A 22,571-nucleotide genomic window follows, 5' to 3' on the forward strand; every position below is an offset into this window, starting at 1 on the left:
GATCAGAATGGTTACTCGATCGATAGATGACATGCACACATTGGCGGCCATGTGCTATTACTATTGTGGAGAGCTTGGCATATACGCAATGAGATGACACACTCGTCCAGGAGAACACCAATCACTGCATCCATGAAAGTCCTGGAGAACTATTGGGAGTCTCTGTGTTCAACAACAGGGAGGTGATGTAATAAAATGGAAAAAGCCGATGTGGGTGCCTTGCTCAATGGAGCCTACTTATATTTACATTGGAAACCTCCGGAGGAGAGTTCGGTCAAGGTAAATGTGGACGGCGCTTCTCAGGTGATGTCGGCATTGAAATTGGTATCAGAGACCATATAAGGGTGTAGTGCTGCTATCCTCATGGCGAGTAATCCACTTGCCACCAGTACAGAGGAGGTCGAGATGCGTAGCATGCAATGAGGTCTGAGCCTTGCAGTAGAGTGGGTGTGAAAACCAACATGTCCAGTGGCGGATCCAGGGGCCTCGAGTCCCCTCCCCCTACCGCCAGAACCATGGAACCCCCCACCTGAGCGCCAAACACCCCCCCCCCCCCACCCCCCCCCCCCCCCCACCCCCCCAAAAAAACAAAAGTTCATCCATGGAAGAACTCTGTACAGAGGTTGAAGACGATGAGATACTTGCGTCTTAGGACCGACAAAAGACTGGACTAAAATGAAGTTGGCAATTGGACTTTGAAGAAGTGAAATAAAGGTCCGTTGCAGGCACTTCCGGCCAAGCCAGCCTTCTCCCGCAACTCCCCTTCGGCCTTTCGAGTTCACAGACGCACCAAGCACGGCTCGCTAGCGGCAACGGGCGACGTCGACAGGCGACAACGCTCCATGGACAGGACTGCAGGAGCGGCGTGGGGCGCACGGCAGCTACGCGGCAACGCCTGCAGGCAGCAGAAGGCCGGCACGGCTGCACGCCTGCTGCCGGCAGGCAGGCAGGAGCAACTTTTTTCTGGATCCCCCCTCTGATTGTCTAGATGTGTACCTGTTCCATACGGGAAAAAAGGCTAGTCAATGTTCACCCCCCCCCCCCCCCCCCCCCCCCCCCCCCCAACTTTTTTCTGGATCTCCCCTATGATTGTCTAGATGTGTTAAATATTTTGACCAAACCAAGTCTGCATAGAACTTCATCGGGTTTCATTGCTAGCTAGAGAGGCCTTGGAGTTTGGGGATCGTCTACCAAAGTTAGCTAGCTATAACATGCAGGGAGAGAGCAGAACATAGTTTTGCATGAGCTCACTCAAATAGCTAAACACTTGGACCATTGTGGTGTATGGCATAATCGTGTGCCGGTGTGTGTCAAGCAATTGGTTGCTCAAGATTGTAACGATACTCTGAGTAATAACCAATAAAGCTCTCTCTTTACTCGAAAAAAAACTAGCGGCCGTGCGCCGGCCGTGCCCGGTCACCAAACGGCTCAAGATGGATTGTTGCACTACAATTTTGATTGCACAACTTCTTCAGCGCACGTCCCCTCGCCTCTAGCCATCTCCCTTGCCAGTGTCCTCACCACACCGGATCCACAACTTATTTTATGTTACAAGAAGGGAAAAAATAGGTTTGCAATTGCCATGACAATTCCATTTGCGAGGGATACACGTCATCTCATTCTACCAAAAATGATACCGCACATCAGCACCAACCAATCGGCATATGCCCAAAAAGCGAGAAGGCAATCAACAAACTGTTAATGTTAACGTCACAACGTGAACATTGATGGGTGCGTTGGTACCAAACCACCATGTGTTTACAAAGTTACTACATTGCTAAGTCAGAGAGGGCAATCTACTACTCGTGCAGCATGCTGTTGCCACATGGAACAGATGATTGTTGAAACTTTGATAGGGTTCTTTTGAAGTAGAAATAGAGCACTATCATAACAATTCGCACAATACAGAGTGTATGTTCTGTGGTTTTTGATAACTTTGAACCATTTTGACATATTCACTTTTCAGGTAGCTCGTTCGCTTTCGCCCAGAGGAAGACATATGTCCCCACAATCACCAGTATTGTCCCAATGAGGCTGCAGGTTCAGAGGAAATTAAGAAGAACAACACAATAAAATCAGTCCTGACATAATTCCATCAAATTGAACAATACATTGTGCATCTCATTTCAAGATTAACGTATCTTTGTGAGATGGCAAAAGTAGAAGTACCCTTTTCTGTACTTAATAAACAATAACAAAAATAGAACATGGAGGTGGAGAGAAAAACAGTAACAGACCTTCCAATGGTGATGTCGTCACCTATGAAGATGGAGCCCAGGACAACAGTAAAGACTACAGATAATGGGCTGAACATTGGAGGGTAGGACGGGCCTTTCTTAGCCACAGCCCACGAGTTCAAGCTATATTTTCCTGCAGTTGCAAGTGCCCCCTGCACCGAGTGGTATAGTGTAATGTTATTTCCCTTGCAACAGGTTGAATGAATTTTATTTTTTTTCATCGCTTAAATAAGCTTCATCTGTCATTATTGTCAATTACTCCAAATTGAAAAGCTACTTTTCAACTCTAATTAATTGGTGCCTACATCATACACATACAGCTCCACTAGCTCCAGCAGTGATAGCATTGTGCACTGCAAATCATCGAAGTTGTGTTAGAAGTTTTGATCAGTTACCGAGTACACGATGGTCACAAGGTTTATATCCCATCCTATCTTCCAGGCGTTCTTGTCCCTTCTCAGTATAACTCCAGCAAGTGCAGTTTGAAACCCTCCAACCAAGCACGTGGCCATGGACGACCAATATTTGTATGGATACACCTTGAGAACCTTAGACTGCAACCGCATATAAAAAAGCAAAAATGTGAGCCAAATTTACTCCATATATAGTTAAAAAAAAGAGGCATCATTACCTGAATTAGATACCAGCAAGCAAACATGAAGCTGCTGGCTGCCAACAAGATTGTTCCACGTAGATGATGACTTGCAACATCCACATCCTCTTCATTATGGCGGTGAAGAATAGGGTTCCATAGATGCAAAATCTTTCCCTTGTATAGGCTGATGATCATTGTGCCCCCGACAGAGAGCAAAACCCCAGCAATCTTAAGCAATCCTAGCATGCTTCTGATGTGCAATGCCTCCATTCTAATGCAAGAACAATATATACAGGCACGTCATTTTCAGGTCAAGTTTATATATTTGTTTTTTAATAGCAAATTATGTGCCGTGCCCTTGTGGAGGCGTCTCTCTGAAGGACTTATTCGTAGCGGTGCTATTCATGTGCATACGGTTCCCTAATTCAGAATGTTTATTAATTGGCAGCTACTGGTATCTTGCATATTCTCACATCCTATTTAGATGAAAGTGAGGATGCTTATTGCATCGGTCTTGGTTTGGTAGTCAGACCACCAACATATAGAGTTATTATTCTTCCCTAATGTTGGATTTGGGTTACGTCGACGTTATGAAACAAGCCATGAAAGTGCTCTCAAACAATAATTTGAAGATTTTGGAATTTCAACTTTTCCTTTTAGTTTGTTGTTTATCTTTGGTACTACAAAGCTTCTCATGTCTTGCTACATGTCTCTCTTGAATCATGTGCCTAATCTTGTAATGATTATGGTCTCCAAAGATAGCTGAAGCCAGAAATATATTATTTATCTTGAAAAAAGTAGTAAATTATGTATGTGTATGCATTTGAAGTACGACGTCAAGGTGAACATAGGCAAGAAATTGAGTGGGAGTTGCTTTTAAAATATTGAGAATTCAGATTTGGGATAGGAGGGAGATGGTGGGGGCAGCATATGCGCCCCCCCCCCCCCCCCCCCCCCTCTCGCGACTATAACATAGGCACGTCTCTGTATAATGAAGCAGCACAGTTAGAGAAGCGGCCATGTACATGGTACAAAACTGAAACTCTACCTGAGCACGAAGGAGAGGATGAAAGTTGTCAGGGGAATTATATTCAGGAATATGATGGCGTAGGATGCCGTCGTATCTTGCAAGCCATAGTAATATAGGCTCATCGGTACGGCATACCTGCGCGACATTCAGGTAGAGTATAGGTCAGCACACCATGATGTTCGAATTTATATCCCTAAAGACTTTGAGCTTTCGTAAGTACTAACAACTCTTTGAAACAAGAACGTTCAGATTGAATATAAAAACAAAGTTTGTACTTTGTAGGTATGCCTCAGCTCAGTGCTATTTTAGTACTCCCTCCGTCCTAAATTACTGTTTATTTTGACCAAATTACTATCCGTTTTAGCTTTTCCAGATACATAGCTTTTGCTATGCACCAAGATATATATTATGTCTAGATGCGTAGCATATACTATGTACCTAGAAAATCCAAAATGAATAGTAATTTAGGATGGAGGTAGTAGCATTGTACTTCTTATAATCTTTTATATTACAACAAACTGGAATATTCCCTCCATCCCAAATTACTACTCTGTGGGGACCGCCCTCGAACGTCCACACTTGAGCAATACAGTGCCATGCTCTGGATCAGTATCTGGCACCAGCGTATATCGGAATGATTATCAAAGTATGAAGAAGAGAAAATAGAGGGAGTTATGGTGGTGTCTTCTTCACCTTTTGGGAATATCAAGCAGCAAACAATAAATAGCGGTAGGACGGAAGCTGACTCCCTAGGCAAACAATAAATAGCGGTAGGACGGAAGCTGACTCCCTAGGCAAACAATAAAACAATAAATAGCGGTAGGACGGAAGCTGACTCCCTAGGCAAACAATAAATAGCGGTAGGACGGAAGCTGACTCCCTAGGCAACCTGGCAAAACAAGCAAGATTGAGTACTTTTGCTAGAAGTACTCAGCAAGTATCTTAATGTAGAAAAGTTAATAACATGTAAGGTAAATAAAGGAAACTAGGTTTATATGGAGAAAGTTGTTTGTACGCAACGTGTAGCACCATTTAGGCTTTAAAAGGGGTAGTTGTTATTATTATAATAATGTTGTTTTGGTCCTGGAGGGGGAAACAAGCCTCCCCTACCAGTTCCCATATTTTAAATGGCAGCGATCGTCAGGATCTTGCTTATCTCATAAGCACAAGCATCTACCCCCAATTCTCTACTTCATACAAAAGGGTGTGAGTAATCAAAGAGAGCTTTGAGCATGTGAGTTCATGATCGAAAACCTCCGCTATTCAAATAGATTAATTAACGCTCCAGAGCCTGTACACTTTACAATCGGGTAGCCCATACCAAGGCCTTTGGCGGTACTACCCTATGAGACTCATACCCATCGATGTCCATTTCTGGATGACATCCTCTAGCTCCATCCACGAATAACCCGGGGGCGTAAGCAGGGGCTCTTCCACGACAACTCAGAGACACTAATTCGGGAAAATAGATGCATCATAATGTGGCATACAATGTCACCAGGCCAGCACAGCGGCTAGAGTGAGGCCGGTGGAGAGCGGTGGCGGTGGGTTTAGCAACGATGTCAGGCTAGTGCAGAGCAGCCGGCAGAGCGGCGTTGCAGTGTTGGGAGGGTAGCTATGAGCTTGTAGTGCACCTCGACTTCGACCCGTTTTAGCTTTGGGGGACACAGCATAGTGGCGGGTAGAGGCAGCGAGCTCGAGTTCCTACAACCAGCGAGGGAAGTGAGGAGAGGTGGTGCAGGGTGAGGAGAAGGCTGGGAGGAGCTCGCGGTGCGGCTCGGGTGGCGGATAAGGCTAGGGGTGAGCGGATATGCTCGCCGGCCATTCATGGCGGGTGGGTGTGTAGTGCGCCTGTAGAGGCTCTAGCATGGGTGTGACGGGGGCAAGGGAGGCATTCCGTGTATGGTGGAGGAGCCGGGGCGACGTGTCATGACGAGGTGGCTCCAGGGTGCTGCTCGGAGCAGTGAATAGCGGATGGGGTGAGGAGATCAAGGTGACGGCTGTCGCGGCCACGCCGTGGCGTCGTGCATGCAGGCGCGAGCGGCCAGGGTTGTGAGGAAGGGGAGGGGGATTCTGAGGCGTGGTCGTGGCAGTATGGCGCACTCATCATGGAACACGGAGGTGGCCGGGGGTGGCGGATCGGGTGGCGTCGTGTATGCCAGTGAGGGTGGATGTACGAGCGAGCATGAGGGGGAAGAGAGGGGGAGGATGATGACAACGCTGGCATCGCGGGCTAGGCCGGCTGCACTAGCTGGGCCAAACGGACCACTAGGCCGTGCGGGAAGGGAGGAGAAGAGAGGGGGAGGATGACGACAACGCTGGCGTCGCGAGCTAGGCCGGCTGCACTAGCTAGACCAAACGGACCACTAGGCCGTGCTGGAAGGGAGGAGGGAGGTGGATCGAGCCGGAGGGCGGTTTGGGTTGAAAGTGAAGCTGTCGGCCTGCTTAGTAACAGGAGAGTTTAATATTTGTTTCGGGGGGTTTTTGATATAGTATGAATTCAAATTTGAGCTTAGTTCAAATTTGAAAATTGCCTATAAGTTTTGTATCTTTTCCTAAACTCTAGACCACCCAAATGCACTACCATGTGATGTTTATGCTTAATACAAACATGTGTTGAAATAATTTTAATCATTGGGAAGCAAAGAAGAAAATTTTACAAGTCCTCATTTTTGAATGTTTTAAATTTTTAGAATGTTACGTACTCCCTCCGTTTATTTTTATAAGGTGTGATATGATATGGCACGGGCTCTCAAATTACGCTTTGACCATTAATTTATGTTGTATTATATTATTTATGGTTATAAACTTATAATCATTTGAGAATACATTTGATTACAAATCCAACCATGTCAAGTTTACATCATAAAAATAAAAAATTATTGGTTAAATTATTGGCTAAAGATAAAAAAGTTTGAATCTTGGTATGCGTGTACGCATTATAAACATAAATGGAGGGGTATTCGTTTTGGGTTTTTTAGATACACATCTTTTGATATGCAAGTCTACATACATAGCAAAAGTGATGTATTTAGAAAAGTCAAAACGAATAGTAATTTGAGATGGAGGGAGTAGAAATTAACTGGTGACGACTCAAAGAAAGGTTGATGCCACAAATTCGGAGCCTCAGGATAACTCAAACATGTAATGTACCCGATGAACGCGTTAAGGAAAATCCATCCAGCAGCGTGCCAGTCCATCTCTTTCCACTTCCCCCTACACAAAGGTGAGTGCAAATTAACAAAAATTATGATAAATGCAGCTGTTTGAAACTATATGAATTTCACGTGACGCACCTCTCCCAGAAGAGCGCGAGGGGAAGGATGATGGCGGCGCCGAAGAGGCTCCGGTAGGTGAGGAGTGCGAAGACGAACATGCCACCGCCGATCGCCACCTTTGACAGCAGCACCATCCCCGTGTTGGACAGCTGCAGGAACACCATCGCCGCCGGCGCCTTCCAATCCACCGCCTGCTCCACGTCCGGCGATGGCGCCGCCTTCGCCTTCGCCTCCGCCACCACCTCCACGTCCATCTCAACCGGTGGGTCTTTCTTGCTCCGGGCGATCGTCCTCAATGAGAGCTGGATCGGACTGAGACTGACTGGCACCGGTCGAGAGAGAGATCCTCTGTTAAATGCTCTCCGGCCGATCTCCGGTTCGAGTTTGGAGGAGAAAAAACGGCACGTTTTCCGGGTTTCGCGGCTTCTTCGTTGCGTTGCGTGCTCCCTTCGCCTCCGAAACGAACCGGCAGTTGCGCATGGGATGGGAGCCCATGCCGATCACGCCTTCACGTGTCAGCTTCGGAAAAAAAAACGTTTATTTGCAAATCCTTTCCGGACAGATTTTGAAACACTTCCTTTCAAGACAGATCTCTGCGCAAACATGAAACTAACCATCAGACAGTCAAGCTAGCCAGGACTAGGAGTAACTTCGCGCGGAGATTCAGTTACAAAATTCACCGAAAGAAGTACAAGGCCTTGTTTAGTCCCTCCAAAATCCCAACTTTGGCACTATGCAAAAAGAAGATTCCCCATCACATCAAACTTGCGGTACATGCATGGAGTACTAAATGTAGACGAAATTAAAAACTAATTGCACAATTTTGTTGTACTTTACGAGATGAATCTTTTGAGCCTAATTAGTCAATGTTTGAACAATAATTCACAAATACAAACGAAATGCTACAGTTGCGCATTTATGGCAAAATCCCAACTTTGGCACTCCCAAATTGGGAACTAAACAAGGGCCAAGACAATCAGCTGATGAAACAACCGAGAAGCAACCACTTGACAATGGAACCAACGCAACGATCTCGAGAAATCAGGCATTCAGAGAGTCCTAGCTTCAAACCCTGAAAAAAAGGCATTCCAACCGAAGCATTCAACAAGAATTTTAAGCATAATTGACTCTCTACTACAAACTTTCAGCCACAATTACCAACCCATATTTCATTCAGGCGAATTAATTACGTGATTGTTGCCGGTCCAAAAACTGCTTATCTGGTCCTTGAACAATTAGTGATTATATTACTGTTAATCGGATTATCACTGCCTGTTCTTCGTGACCTGCAGTGATAAACCGCCGGTCTTAGAGCTCAAACTAACAGTGACCCGTGTTTCCAGTCTTTAACATCCAAAGTCCAATTATACCAAAGACATGCTTCTCGTGTCAACTCTACACACCTGTGCAGGTGGCACCGAGCAATCACAGACATTGAAGCTGTCCACGAGTAACCTCTAGACTAGAGTTCTAGACATTAGTTTTTCCAAAGGAAAATTAATCCCAAACGAAGTACACTTCCCACATTATTAAATCAAACTCTGCTTACATATCTTTTGCACATATCCCAACTGTATCCCTTTTCAGTTTACAGTAACTGCATACCCATTAACGTGTACACTTTTCAGGTACTTCCTTTGCTTTAGCCCAGAGGAAGATGTAGAGTCCCGCAATCACCATCGTTGTGCCGAGAAGGCTGCAAATTCAGAAGAAAGAAGACAAATATAATACGATCAATCATTACAGAAGGCCATCAGTAGTAGTAAATTAGCTCTTAGTGAAGAACATAATAATTTCAGGAGATTTGCCGAGGTAAATTCAGTTATGATTTTCTTTTCTCGCAAACAATGAAACAAGTATGTTTGTGACCTTGTAATTCCAAAAAGAAAATGTATTGGAGGGAGCATGTGAAGAAATAAATATCTTTTCTGACTGAAATCTGGGAGGGCAAAATGGAGAGAGGGAAAATCATGCAGCTGACCTTCCTACTGTTATGTCATCTCCTATAAAGATTGAGCCCAACACAACAGTGAAGACTACTGATATTGGGCTCAACATTGGAGGGTATGCCGGGCCTCGCTTATCCACAGCCCATGAGTTCAGGCTATACTTTCCTGCTGTTGCAAGTGCTCCCTGGGACTTTTTTTATTTTTTTATTTTTTATTTTAGTATTTTGCAAAAATATATAGTCGGATGAAAAAATTGCAAAACTAGGCTATTGTCACCGGCTGAGCCGGCGGTAAGGCCCTTCCGCCGGCCCAGCCAGTGACAATGGGTATACCCCTCCGCACCACACTTTCAAAAAATCATAACTAATTCATATCAACTCAGAAGGAGATAAACTTTATATAAATTTGTAGATCTCGACGAGATCTATAACTTTGTAGTTAAAGCTTTTTTTATTTGATGTTATATTGGTGCTCAAATAATCGACACAACTTTCAGATCTAAAATTCAATTTTTAGATCTGAAATTTTTGTTGATTATTTCAGCAATTAAATGGCTCCAAATGAAAATAGTTTGAACTATAAAGTTATAAATCTCGTTGAGGGCTACAATTTTCATATAAAGCTTATTTCTATCTGAGCTCGTATGAATTAGTTATCATTTTTTGAAAGTGTGCTGCCCAATTTCAGATCTAAAAATTGAATTTTAGATATGAAACTTGTGTCGATTATTTGAGAACCAATGACATCAAATAAAAAATATTTAACTATAAAGTTGTATATCTCATCAAGATATACAAATTTTATATAAAGTTTATCTCCATCCAAGTTGATATGAATTAGTTATGATTTTTTGAAAGTGTGGTGCGGAGTGGTGTACCCCTTGTCACCGGCTGGGCTAGCGGTAAGGCCCTTCCACCAGCCCAACCGCCCCTTACCGCCGCCTCGGCCGGCGGAAGGGCCTTACCGCCGGCCCAGCCGGCGACAATAGCCTAGTTTTGCAATTTTTTCATCCGACTATATAGATTTTTGCAAAATGCTAAAATAAAAAATAAAAAAATAAAAAAAGTTCTGCTCCCTGCAACAAAAATATTCATGGTTTCATCTCGTGATAATTTATTTCATTGGAATTTCATATATGCCAGGACTTAAATCATATAATTTCAAACACCAGGGTTATCAGTTACTTCAAACTACGTAAGCTCCAAATTAAGCGACAGCAAACATATGGAAGCAAATTGAGTGTTTAAATAGTAGCATGTTCTCGTTTTCTTTAGTGAGATTCATAAATGAAACCCAAAGTGTAGTTCAAGTTCTTCCTGATAAATTTGAAAAATCTGATATTAACTTACAGAGTACACAATGGTCACAAGGTTTATGTCCCATCCTATCTTCCAAGCATCCTTGTCTCTCTTCAATATTACTCCAGCAACCGCAGTCTGAAAGCCTCCAACCAAGCATGTTGCCATTGACGACCAATACTTGTATGGATACACCTTGAGGACCTTTGACTGCAATCACAGTAGTTCTCAGTTTGTTCATCCAAAGTTCATACATGGTCACAAGGGGGCATGATTACCTGAATTAGGTACCAACAAGCAAACATGAAGCTGCTGGCAACTAACAAAATTGTTCCCCGCAGTTGATGTCTTTCACCTTCCATGTGCTGCTGCTCATTGTGGTGATGAAAAACTGGATTCCACAGATGCAACAACTTTCCCTTGTAAAGGCTGACAAGCATCATGCCTCCGACAGAGAACACAACTCCTGCAACCTTCATCAATCCAGCCATGGTCCTGATTTGCAACGCCTCCATTCTAACGCGTGAACAATGAACATGCATGTCTTCCATGTTATATGCTCCAAGAAAATTTTAGAAGGTGTGGGAGTAAGCTAGAAAAGTATAGAGGCTCTACCTTAAGATGAGGGAAAGGATGAAGGTCGTCAGAGGAATTATGTTCAGAAAGATGGCGGCATATAGGATGTTGTTGTATCTCCAAGACCATAGTAGTATAGGCTCATTGGCACGGCATAGCTTCATGACATTTAAGTGGAGCAGATCAACATATGAGGTGTTTTGGAATCATAAACTACTAAACACTTTAATTGTTGGTATGTGAACACATATATGAAATACGAATATTCAGTTGAAAATATCAAAATACAGAATCAAAATCTGTTGTGAAGGATTTCTGTTCTACTGGAACAAAAATGATCACTGGGTAGGACTTGTCGTAACTGGGAATTCAAAAATATTACTTATTTAGAACAGCTAGTGAATCAGTGGAGTAGTTGCTTGAAGTCTCAATACATACCCAATGAACGCATTGAGGAAGATCCATCCAGCAGCATTCCAGTTCATCTCTTCCACTTCCCTCTACACAACAGATGAACAAACTACAATTGTTAGGAATGTTTGAAACTAGGAATTTCAGAAGAAACAATTCCTTGAATCATCTAGATCGATAAACATTTGAAGTTCTAAACTGGATATTAGAAATGACAGGTCCTTTGATGTTGCTGGATGCTTTATAATTTATATATGGCCAATCAACTATATACAATATTGTCAGTTGTGCATGTTATGCTTGCTAGCAATCTCTAGGTTGTTTCCCAAGTTTTACCTAGAATTATGTGCAAGCAAAGAATTAAGTATAGAATCAACAAACTTTACTTTGAAGGAACAAATATAATAAGTCATAAATCACTAAGATCTCAACTATATATAGTTAGTTTCTAATGGAGTAGTCAGATGGATCCACCATGCCATATCTCTGTAGCTCCCCTGCACAAGTGCACAATGGTTGAACAATAAACAAGCCAAGTTAGGGATGTTTGAAACTAACAGGAAACAGTTGCTCACTGGATATCTTGCTACTCTTGCTGGAACTCTAGGCTATTGTCTTCCAAATGGACCTGTCTGTACATAACAACTGAAATCTTTTGGGGCTCCAAAATACCTGATTTTGGAGCCATTCAATTCATAAACACCCAGCAGCTCAGATTTGATGAAAGCGAGAGAAATCAACATTATTCAAGTGTTTTTCTGACTAAAATCGGCTTAAATACAAAGATTAGTTCAATTCATGAAACCAAACTTGAGTACCTGACTACTGATCTACATCGACTTTAGATTAAGAAAACCAGTGTGTCTCTAACATAAACTAACTTTAAATAGTTGTGGTTTAGGTATGGACAAAAGGAATTCAGGTTTTAGAAGGCACTAAAATAGCTGTATGCTGGATGGAACCGCCGATGATGGCGGCGCACGCATGGAGGACGAACCTCTCTCGGAGGAGCACGAGGGGGAGGATGATGGCGGCGCCGAAGCGGCTCCGGTAGGCGAGTAGGACGAAGATGAACATGCCGCCGTCGATCGCCACCTTGGACAGCAGCACCATCCACTACTGGAAAACTAAGCATTCGTCCTGAGACTCAGTACCGGTTGCATTTTAGCCCGGTACTCATGCTGACATTAGTACCGGACCTAACGGCTAGTTCCCTAGGGCACCAACCGGTACTAAAGGGTCCACATTAGTATCGGTTGGTGCCCCCAACCACTACTAATGTGCCACCCCCCTTAGCATCGGTTGGGGGCACCAACCGGTACTAATGTAGGGCACATTAGTACCGGTTGAGGCCCCAACCCGGTACTAATGTGGCACCCCCCATTTAGTACCGGGTGGGAGCATCAACCGATACTAATGTGCATCCTTTAGTACCGGTTGGTGCCCCCAACCGGTACTAAATTTTCACCTATAAATCCATCTCCTTCTTCCTCCTGCTCGAGCCATTTACCATAGCTCAAGCTTCACCCTATCCATGGCGCCATAGGGGAGGTGCTGCCGGATTGAAGACCATTTCTTGGGGATTTCACTCATTCAAGTGTTCTAAAGGTTAGAAATTTCATCCATCCTTGATACATGTACTAAGTTTTATGCTGTAGAGCTAGAGTAATTTATGATTTTTACAATAAGGTACAATGGAGAAAATTTTCATTTATATGAATGTGTTATTTAGAGCTCATATTTGTGTTTTTTAAATACATGCACCATTTTGTATAGGAAATTATAGGAAATTGTAGAAAATAATGTTAACTTAGAAAAAAATTCTTGAAGTAGCTGCAATTTAAATAAAATCATGTTAATTCTTAGAAATGTATAAAAATAAGTGAAAATTACATCATGTTAATTTAGCAATTACGTCATGAAATTGTAGGAAATAATGTTAATTTCTCGCTAATTCAAAAAAAATTCTATATTCTATAGCTAATTCAACATTTTTCCTACAATTTCTACCTAATTCATATTCTGCAGAAATAAAGAAGAATTAACATGATTTCGTATTAGTTAAAGATATTGATATGAGGTTAGAGAAATAATTTCATAGTTTAGTATTTTTCAAATATAAGATAAATATATTATGGCAAATCATAGAGATAATAAGATGAAATAGAGGTACGTATTTTTCATTTGTATGTTATGTTTGAGCTACTAGTCCAATACTCCTCTCCAATCCGGCGTACAAATATGCACCACCTGTTGGAGGTATGCCCTAGAGGCAATCATAGAGATGATGATATCTGATTATATCCATGATTTGTATAATGTGTTTACCTACAAAGGGATTCCGAATTATAGGATCGAGAAAGAGCGGTCGGCTTGGAGCTAGATCAAATATTGTGAGGCAAAAGGAATAGCATGTACGTAACGTTGTGACGGTTCGTCTGATATGATCTTCGTGTGCGTATAGGAGTTGGCACGTCTTGCTAGACGCCGCTACCAACTATTGGGCTGAGTAGGAGTACTCGGGCCATGTCTATACGTATCCGAACCCATAGGGTCACACACTTAAGGGGCTGGAAGTCCAATTCGGATATGATCCGAGTTGGATCAGGTTTAGAAGTACTAATGGGCCTCGGACCCAGAGGCCTGTCAGGAACCTCTATAAATAGAGGGGTGGGGCGCCCTAGGGTTTTCACCGGTTAACCCTTTTGGCCGAAACACATCTGCCGCGTCTCCCACGCCCTCGCCCTGTTGCAACTCGCGGACCTAGCAGTCCAGCTTGCGACGCTTCCTCCCTGCACGTGTGGATACCTTGGAGGTGTTGCGCCTGCAGCACTTGGACGAGCCGCCAACGAGCCACAACGAGCCGACAATGAGCCGCAGCACGAGGGCGACCTTGCTGTACGTGGACGAGCTACTGTGGAGCTGCTCGACGTCGACGTGATCGACTGCGTGTTCGACTACGCTGATCGACTTCGCTGCCCCGACGTGATTCTACATCTTCCGCACCAGTGCGTCGAGTGGTAATCTCGTGATCCATATTCGGCAGTTTTCCTGGTTTACACGGTAGAAAAATTTTGTTTTGCGCTAGCGTAGCCTACCTCGTATCCCAACACCACCCCAGTAACCTGCTCCAAGCCACAAGCTTTCGCATCTCCGAGCTCTCAGGCCCCCAACACTTCCCCCTCAAAGCGCTATCCCCCAGCTATCTTTTACAACACATTCCTTTCACGTATTATAGAAAGTCACTATCGTCGTTAGACCAGAGGCAGCCTGTGATATGTGACATCAACATTTGAGTTTGTAATAGTGTATCATGTTGTTTGGGTTTGAAATTTAAATTTTTGAATTTCTATCTAAACTTTCAGCAACATTTCAGTTTAATGGTATTTGTTTCATGTTTTTTATGTTTCATTTATAATTTCATAGTTTAGTACTTTTTCAAATATGAGCTAAATAAATTATGGTAAATGTGAGCGAGATAAATTATGGTACATAGAAATAAAAAGATGAAATAGAGGTACGTAATTAATCATTTTTACAATAAGCTACAATAGAGAAAATTTTCATTTGTACGTTATGTTTGAGCTAAGTAAACTGTAGGAAAAATATATAATTCGTTCATAGTTTAGTCATTTGCAAATATGAGCTAAATAAATTGTGGTACATAGAGATGGCTTATGCTGCTGGAGGTAGTGGCGATGGCAGGGGCGATCGTCATTCCTCTCGCGGCAAGGGGAAAACCATAGTTGGCCCTCATGATAAGCCGAAGAAAATGAGCATGTGGGAAAAAGCAATGATTCATTATTTGCAAAGATGTCATGAAGATGCTATTGCGGCGGGTCAGGAACCTCCTTTTGGTGGTCGTTACAATTGTATGGATGATCAGAATATTTTTGGTTTGGTAATATTTTGTAGATGGATCGGCAATGGATGTACAATACAGACAAACGTTCCATGGAGTACATTAATGGCTTGCATGGTTTTCTCAATCAGGCAGAATCCAACAAACCGTCGTCTGGTTTCAATTAATGTCCATGCAGAAATTGCAAAAATGAGAAGGATTATTCATCCAAAAAGACTATTCATGCCCACATATACAGTTCTAGATTCATGCCTAACTATTTTTTTTGGACCAAGCACGGGAAAAGAGGAGTTATGATGGATGATGATGATGAAGAAGAAGATAACAACATTCCTGACTGGATTCAAGGAGGTGCCTTTGCAGGTGCTCCAATGGGCGAGGCTGAAGAAGAGATGGGCGAGGCAGAAGGTCCTATCGATGATCTAGGTCAGGTGTTGCGAGAGGCAAAGGAAGACTACAAGAATGTGAAGGAGTCAAAAAAAGTTTGAGCGTATGTTAGATGATCATAAGAAATTGTTGTACCCAGATTGCAAATAGAGGCACAAAAAAATTAGGTACCACACTGGAAATGCTGCAATGGAAGGCAAAAAATGGAGTTTCTGACAAGGATTTTGATGAGTTAATGAAAATCATAAATAACATGCTTCCTGAGAGGAACGAGTTGCCGTCATCAAGGTATAAAGTAAAAAAGGTTGTTTGCCCTCTGGGTTTGGAGGTACAAAAGATACATGCATGTTCTAATGACCATATCCTCTATCGTGGTAAGGAATACGAGAAATTGGAGGCTTGTCCTGTGTGCGAAGCACTGCGTTATAAGATCGAACGAGATGACCCCGGTGATGTTAAGGGGTAGGCCATCAAGAAAAAATTCCTACAAAGGTAATGTGGTATTTCCATGTAGTACCATGGTTGAAACATTTGTTCAGAAATAAGGCACATGCAAAGTTGATGTGTTAGCACAAAGAAGAATGTAAGGAAGCTGAAATGATCAAACACCCAGTTGATGGGTCCTAGTGGAGAACAATTGATAGAGAATTTCCTGAGTTTGAAAAGGATGCAAGGAACATATGGTTTGATTTAAGTATAGATGGATTCAATCCATTTGGTGAGTTCAATAGTAGTCATAGCACTTTACCTGTGACCTTATGTATGTTCAACCTTTCGCTCTGGATGTGCATGAATCGGAAGTTCATTATGATGCCGATAATTATCCAAGGCACAAAACAACCTGGCAACGACATTTATATTTACCTAAGACCGTTGATTGATAAACTTCTACTGTTATGGAAGGAAGAAGGTATATGCGTGTGGGATGAGGACAAAAAGGAGACTTTTAATCTATGAGCATTATTATTAATAACCATGAATGATTGGCCGGTGCTCTGTAATCTGTCCAGACAGTCAAACAAGGGATTTTGAGCCTGCACGCTCTGTTTAGATGATACTTGCAGCATATATTTGAAACACTGTAGGAAGGTCGTGTATATGGGCCATCGTCAATTTCTTCCTGCTAAGCACCCGTTAAGAAAGAAAGGGAAGCGTTCTGAAGGCGAGGAAGAAAAACATACTAAGAAAGATTTTGTTTTTGCAAAAAGGTGAATTTCAAAAAAATTTGATGATAGTGGAGTGAAAATTCAAACTATAAGGATATCTCCATTAAGTCTCTCCAAAAAATTCCTAGATTAATTTGGATTGAATTGAAAATCTTAGGATCATAAGCATGCTAGAGTGCTATTTGGATCTTTATTTGGCCTTTATTTGGATTTTAATTGAGTGAATTCAAATTTGAATTCTAGGATTCAAATTTGAATTAAATCTAAGCTACCTATCCTAACCTGGGCCGAAACCCTAACTCCTACGCCAGCCCACCACACCACCCGGCCTACCTAGCATGATTTAAACCTTAGTTGCATGATCTAGGTACCTATGTGCTGAATACTAGTATGTTAAGATGAGTAGTTGCAATGCTTAATAGGGACCCGGTAAAAGTCGAGTGATTTCCTATCACACGCGAGCTATAGGAGTTGCTTGTTTACTTACGCTGCAACCATAAGGATGATGGACAGGGCCGGACTTTGGTTCTATTTCGGTGGAATTTTGCCCCGTCTGTCTAGGAAAAGATGTTAAGGTCGAAATATGTTTAGAGTTATGGTCAAGTGTTTGAAAGTACTAATCTCATACCTAGTATGGGATAGGGAAGCCTAGTACCTGATTGAACCGGGACGTGGGCATACTCCCCGCTCTCTCTGGAACGGAGTTCCCCTGATGCATCATGTGGGTACAAGTGCAGTCACGGTACAGCGACGTTCCGGGACCGTGGGGCCTTGTATCCAAGGGAAGTGGGCCCTGACCATGTGCCTAGGAATTGATGGGGACGGCTGACTTGTGTGGACCCGCTGTGGTACGCAATGTCGTGGGATTAGGTTCACCTTGCAAGGTTAAGAAACTCGATTCGAATCGTCTGCCTCTCACAATTGGAGACTGCTTGACCCACTTCTGCACTGAGTAAGAAGAGGAACAAGAATGATGACCAATAGTGATATTTGAATTAAATTGTTTGCTCAACTTGCTTGCTTAGACAGGTTGCTTACTTAGAATAAATAATCTACTAGAACCTGCTGCTAAAACTTGAAAGTAAGGGCCTACTTAGATGCTTTTGGCAAAACAAACCCCTCAGCCAAAAAGCCTTACATGTCTAGAAGTCGGTGGAGTAGTTGCCACCCGACGGGTAAGTCTTGTTGAGTATTAGTATACTCAACCTTGCTTGTGGCTTTACTTTCAGGTAACTTAGATGTTAGTGCTTTTGCTGAAAGTGTGACTGGGCCGACCCAGCTCCCTCCAGGTTGGACGGTCGAGTGAGACCCATCCTCGATCGGCGAGGACCGTGGTAACTGACGTCATGGTTGGCTACGCCATGATGTTTCTACTTCGACATTTAGTTACCATCCTTTTTCCACTGCTTAAACTCTGAAAAATTTTACGTTATGCACTTTAGAACTACTGTGATGTAATAAATAAAGGGGGACCTATGTATTAAACTACTGGAATGTTGTAATCTCTAGACTCGCCTTCGTGTGCGATGCTTTTCGTTTCGATCTGAGACAAGTGGTTTATCGGGTATAACCCGATAGACTACCAAAGTGGCTTGATTAAAGTGTCAGTTCGCATGTGAGGTGAAGAGGAGAACACTTTAGCCAGGTTAATTTGGGTGGTTCTGCCACACTTCGCCTGGTAGAGTGATGTTCAGTCAGCTGATCACTACCTCCCCCTTAGAGCTACTTGTGTGTGATGTGAGCCGCATCTGCAGTCGGAAAGAGGGGAAGTTGCTCCCTTTCCCTTTAGGATTCGGCTGTTGTTGGGGGGAAATATTAACAACCTCCTAATGCCCATTAAAACAACAATCATGAATGCCCAGGCCCACCCGCGGTAATGAAGACTACCGTCGGCCCAACATGGGAGGGGAGCGCCCCACTCCGCCTCCCCCGACCCAGTGCCCTGGGGTCGGACGCTCCCGACCCCTTCATGGCTAGACTCCACCTCGCCCGACCCGCAGTCCCAGGGTCGGGAGCGCCCGAACCCTCGCCGCAAGACTCCGCCTCGCCCGACCCGGGGCGTAGGGGGTCGGACTCATCCAGGCCCACAAGATAAGTATCCGCCTCGGGCGCAGACTGGAAGATAAGACAGCGGACCTCGTGGGCCCCCTACCGATCTCGCCATAAATGAGTCGCGGCTCTAGCGCGCAGAAAGGCGCCCGCGCCCCCGACGTGACCCGCCGCAAGTACCCAAGCACGACCGCACAGCACATGCTACAGTGGCCTCGGCTTTCCCTGATTCGCTACAGGGCACTCATGGCCTGCGCCATCCGGCACAGGGAGAAACCCCACCCGTTCTCGCACCCTGCACATTCGGCGATAGGGACGCGACATCCGTGTCCCACAGGCCATCAGCAAGATAACTGGATCAACCGCCTCCCCCCGACGTGCACAGTCACCACGACCGAACACCATCATCTTGTTTGGCGGCAACGGTCACCGAGAAGATCATTGACAGGATCTGAGGGCGGCCGCCCTCCCCCGGTGGACGCGCTGACAGGATCTGAGGTCCGGAGCAGGAGGCGGTGGCCCTGTGACTTGATCCCTCTCCTTGTATTTTACTTTACTTAGCTTATTTTTTTACTTCTCCTCACACCTGGCTCATCTGTAACTCTGAGCTCTCCTTGCGCTATAAAAGGAGAATCGGGAGCCTTGAGACAGCGGGACTCTCTCGAGCGAACAGAACCCACACACTCTCCTTTAGAGCATCAGTCTAAACCCCTCCTGTAACCCCTACTACAGACCCCGCGTGGGCAACACGAGCAGCTCCTCATACTAGACGTAGGGCTTTCCCTTGCCCGAACCAGTCTAAACCCCATGTTTCCCACGCCACCATCCGACGCCTTATGCGCATAAAAGAAATTTACTAGTCCTAGTCTTGATCCGCTAATCTTAACAATGACAGTTTGCGCGCCAGGTAGGGGACCTTTGCGCATACATCACCGGCTTCAGATGGCCAGCCACGATGCCAGCTTCGCTCTGGGCTCCCTCATTCGCTTCGGGAGTCTGGACTTCCTCGCCACCGGGGAGGGGATCGAGCTGATCCCTCTCCTTATCTTGCCCGCTCGCCCAATCATCACGGGATAGTGGCGAGCGGCCAGGCGCGCACCGAGAGGCCTCCTTCGGAGGAGCGGCCCTTCGGGCTGCACAATGCCGTGGCAACCTATGGTCATCTGCTGGCACGGTCCATGACCGTACCGCCCGCGAGCAACGAGCTCGTGGGCGTGGCGAGGATAGCCTCCGATGCCGGCTCCAGCAACGGGAGTCACCACCCCTCGCGCGAGTGCTTCATGGCCGACGTGCACTCCGAGGGATCCAATGATGACGGCACCGCAGGGAGGCAGCGGACTCCCCCACCGCGCGCCGCGGCTATGACTGGGGCCCTTGCCAGGGCCCCGAAGCGACCACGATAGCAGGAGGCGCGCGCGGCACCCCACCAGGAGGTTGAGCGCCCCCACAACGAAGGCGGGGCACGACAGCGGGCACGCGACATCCAGCAGCACATTTGCGCTGACGAGGATCGCCCTCAGCTCTTCGCCCGCGCCAGCCAGAACATCACCGCAGCGGCGGCCGTAGTCCGATGACTCCCCGAGCCGGCGACACCCTAGGAGTGTCAGGCGCACCATGAGGTGCGCAACCTGCTCGAGTGCGCGGCCGTCCAGCAGGTGAAGAGCTTCGCGTCCCGGCGACGTGGGCAGAACACCAGCAGGGCAGCACCCACTGCACCCCCCGAGAGGCAGGGGGAGTCTGTCCACCAGCCTCCCCACAGGGCGAACCAGGCTGCGCCCGCTCGACGGACTCCGCCGCCCGCAGGAGGCGGGCTCAATCCATTCACCGACGCGTCGGCCCCGTTCGCGACGCCTGTGACACCCTGGAACCGTGGTGGCCGCTACGACAGCGAAGAAGATCGCAGCCCGAGTCCCGACCCAGTGGGGCCCAGGGCCTTCTCCGCGTGCATCCTGAACGCGCCATTCCCGGTGCGCTTCAGGCATTCCACGAACGTGGCCAAGTACTTCGAGGAGACGAACCCCGAATTGTGGCTCAGCGACTACTGGCTTGCATGTCAGGCCGGTGGTGCGGATGATGACCTGTTCATCATCCGCAACCTCCCACTCTTTCTGGCCGACTCGGCGCGAGCCTGGCTGGAGCACATCCCTTTGGGTCGCATCCGTAGCTGGAACGACCTAAAGGAGATCTTTGTGGGGAACTTCAGGGGAATGTACATGCGCCCTGGCAATTCCTGGGACCTCAGGAGCTGCCGCTAGGGGTCAGACGAGTCCCTCCAGGACTACATCTGGCGCTTCTCCAGGAAGCGCACCGAGCTCTCCAACGACACGGACGCCGACGTCATAGGAGTTTTCCTGGCAGGCACTTCCTGCCGGCCCCTTGTCCACGAGCTGGCACACCGGGGCCCGCAGACCACGGAGGAGCTCCTCAACATTGCCACCAGCTTCGCCTCAGGTGAAGAAGCCGTCGGAGCGATCTTCGACCGCTCCCAGGGAAAGGTGAAGCGGGAGGAGGACGCTGACAAGGGCACCTCCAACCGTCAACAGAAGAAGAAGAACAAGCAGCGGCGCGAGGCTCCCCTCGTGGCCGTTGCTGAATGCAAGTGGGGACAGTCGCCCCCAGAGGGCACCCCCGGTTTCTTCGACAAGCTGCTCGAGGGGCCGTGCCCAAACCACGAGTTCCCCGTGAAGCACGCCTACAAGGACTGCAACCTCACGAAGAGGTACTTTGTAGGCAACCCGGTGAAGGGCGACTGGAGGTGGAAGCCCGATGAAGAGAAGAAGGACGGCGAAGATAAGGAAGATGGCTTCCCCAACGTGGATGGCTGCTTCATGATCTTCGGCGGAACGGTGGCTTACGACTCCAAGCACTGCCGGAAGCTGGAGCGCCGCGAGGTCTACGCGGCCGAGCCTGCAACACCGGCCTTCCTCGACTGGTCGGGATCCGCCATCACCTTCGACCGGTCTGACGACCCGGGGCGTGTCCTGCAGCCAGGACGCTACCCGCTCATCGTCGACCCCGTCGTCGGCACAAGGCGCCTCACCAAGGTGCTCATGGACGGAGGCAGCGACCTCAACATCCTCTAGGCCGAGACTCTCGACGCCATGGGGATCGACCGCTCCTGCCTCTGCCCCAGCAAGGCACCGTTCCACGGCATCGTGCCGGGAAAACAGGCAATGCCTCTTGGGCAGATCGACCAGCCCGTCACTTTTGGGACTCCGTCCAACTACAGGAAGGAGATTCTCACCTTCGAGGTGGTGGGCTTCCGTGGAACCTACCACGCCATCCTGGGGCGGCCGTGCTACGCCAAGTTCATGGCCATCCCCAGCTACACCTACCTAAGCTCAAGCTGCCAGGGCCCAACGGGGTCATCACCGTCAGCACGTCTTTCCAGAAGGCGTACGAGTGTGACGTAGAGTGCTGCGAGTATGCCGCAGCCATCACCTTCACGGAGGATCCGACAGTCCAGCTCGCAGAGGGCGCCGAGGACCAGCCCGACTCCAAGCAGTCGGCCACCTCCTTCGAGGCCACCGAAGGCGTCAAGGAGGTCCCCTCAACCCCAGCTGCTCCGACGGCCAGACCGTACGGATCAGCGCTACCCTATCTCCCAAATAGGAAAGCGCGCTCGTTGACTTCCTCCGCGCGAACAGCGACGTCTTCGCGTGGAAACCCTCAGACATGCCTGGCATTCCGAGGGAAGTCGCCAAGCACTCCTTGAACATCAAGGCCGGATCCA

General features: G+C 46.5%; 1 protein-coding gene and 1 pseudogene across 1 annotated transcript; both read right to left on the reverse strand.

Annotated features, from left to right (window-relative positions):
• Positions 1-1,643: 1,643 nt before the first annotated feature.
• Positions 1,644-7,637, reverse strand: LOC117833712 (WAT1-related protein At5g64700). Its single transcript, XM_034713305.2, has 7 exons — positions 7,159-7,637; positions 7,016-7,078; positions 3,881-3,997; positions 2,869-3,103; positions 2,633-2,791; positions 2,238-2,389; positions 1,644-2,034 (listed from the first exon to the last, which is right to left on the reverse strand). Exons 1-7 carry the CDS (start codon positions 7,392-7,394, stop codon positions 1,956-1,958), a joined length of 1,041 nt encoding a protein of 346 aa, XP_034569196.1. The 5' UTR covers positions 7,395-7,637; the 3' UTR covers positions 1,644-1,955.
• A 1,111-nt stretch (positions 7,638-8,748) lies between these two features.
• On the reverse strand, positions 8,749-12,487 carry LOC117834279 (WAT1-related protein At5g64700-like; annotated as a pseudogene).
• Positions 12,488-22,571: the final 10,084 nt, after the last annotated feature.

The sequence above is a fragment of the Setaria viridis genome, chromosome 8, assembly GCF_005286985.2.
Source record: "Setaria viridis chromosome 8, Setaria_viridis_v4.0, whole genome shotgun sequence".
Lineage (NCBI taxonomy): Eukaryota > Viridiplantae > Streptophyta > Magnoliopsida > Poales > Poaceae > Setaria > Setaria viridis.

Bases quoted from the DNA above. Each gene is read 5' to 3' on its own strand.
- LOC117833712 (XM_034713305.2), bottom strand. From the start codon at position 7,394: ATGGACGTGGAGGTGGTGGCGGAGGCGAAGGCGAAGGCGGCGCCATCG. The intron at 2,792-2,868 runs GTAATGATGCCT...ATGCGGTTGCAG, and splicing joins CTTGCTGGTATCTAATTCAG to TCTAAGGTTCTCAAGGTGTA. The intron at 2,035-2,237 runs GTCTGTTACTGT...CTGAACCTGCAG, and splicing joins GACGACATCACCATTGGAAG to CCTCATTGGGACAATACTGG.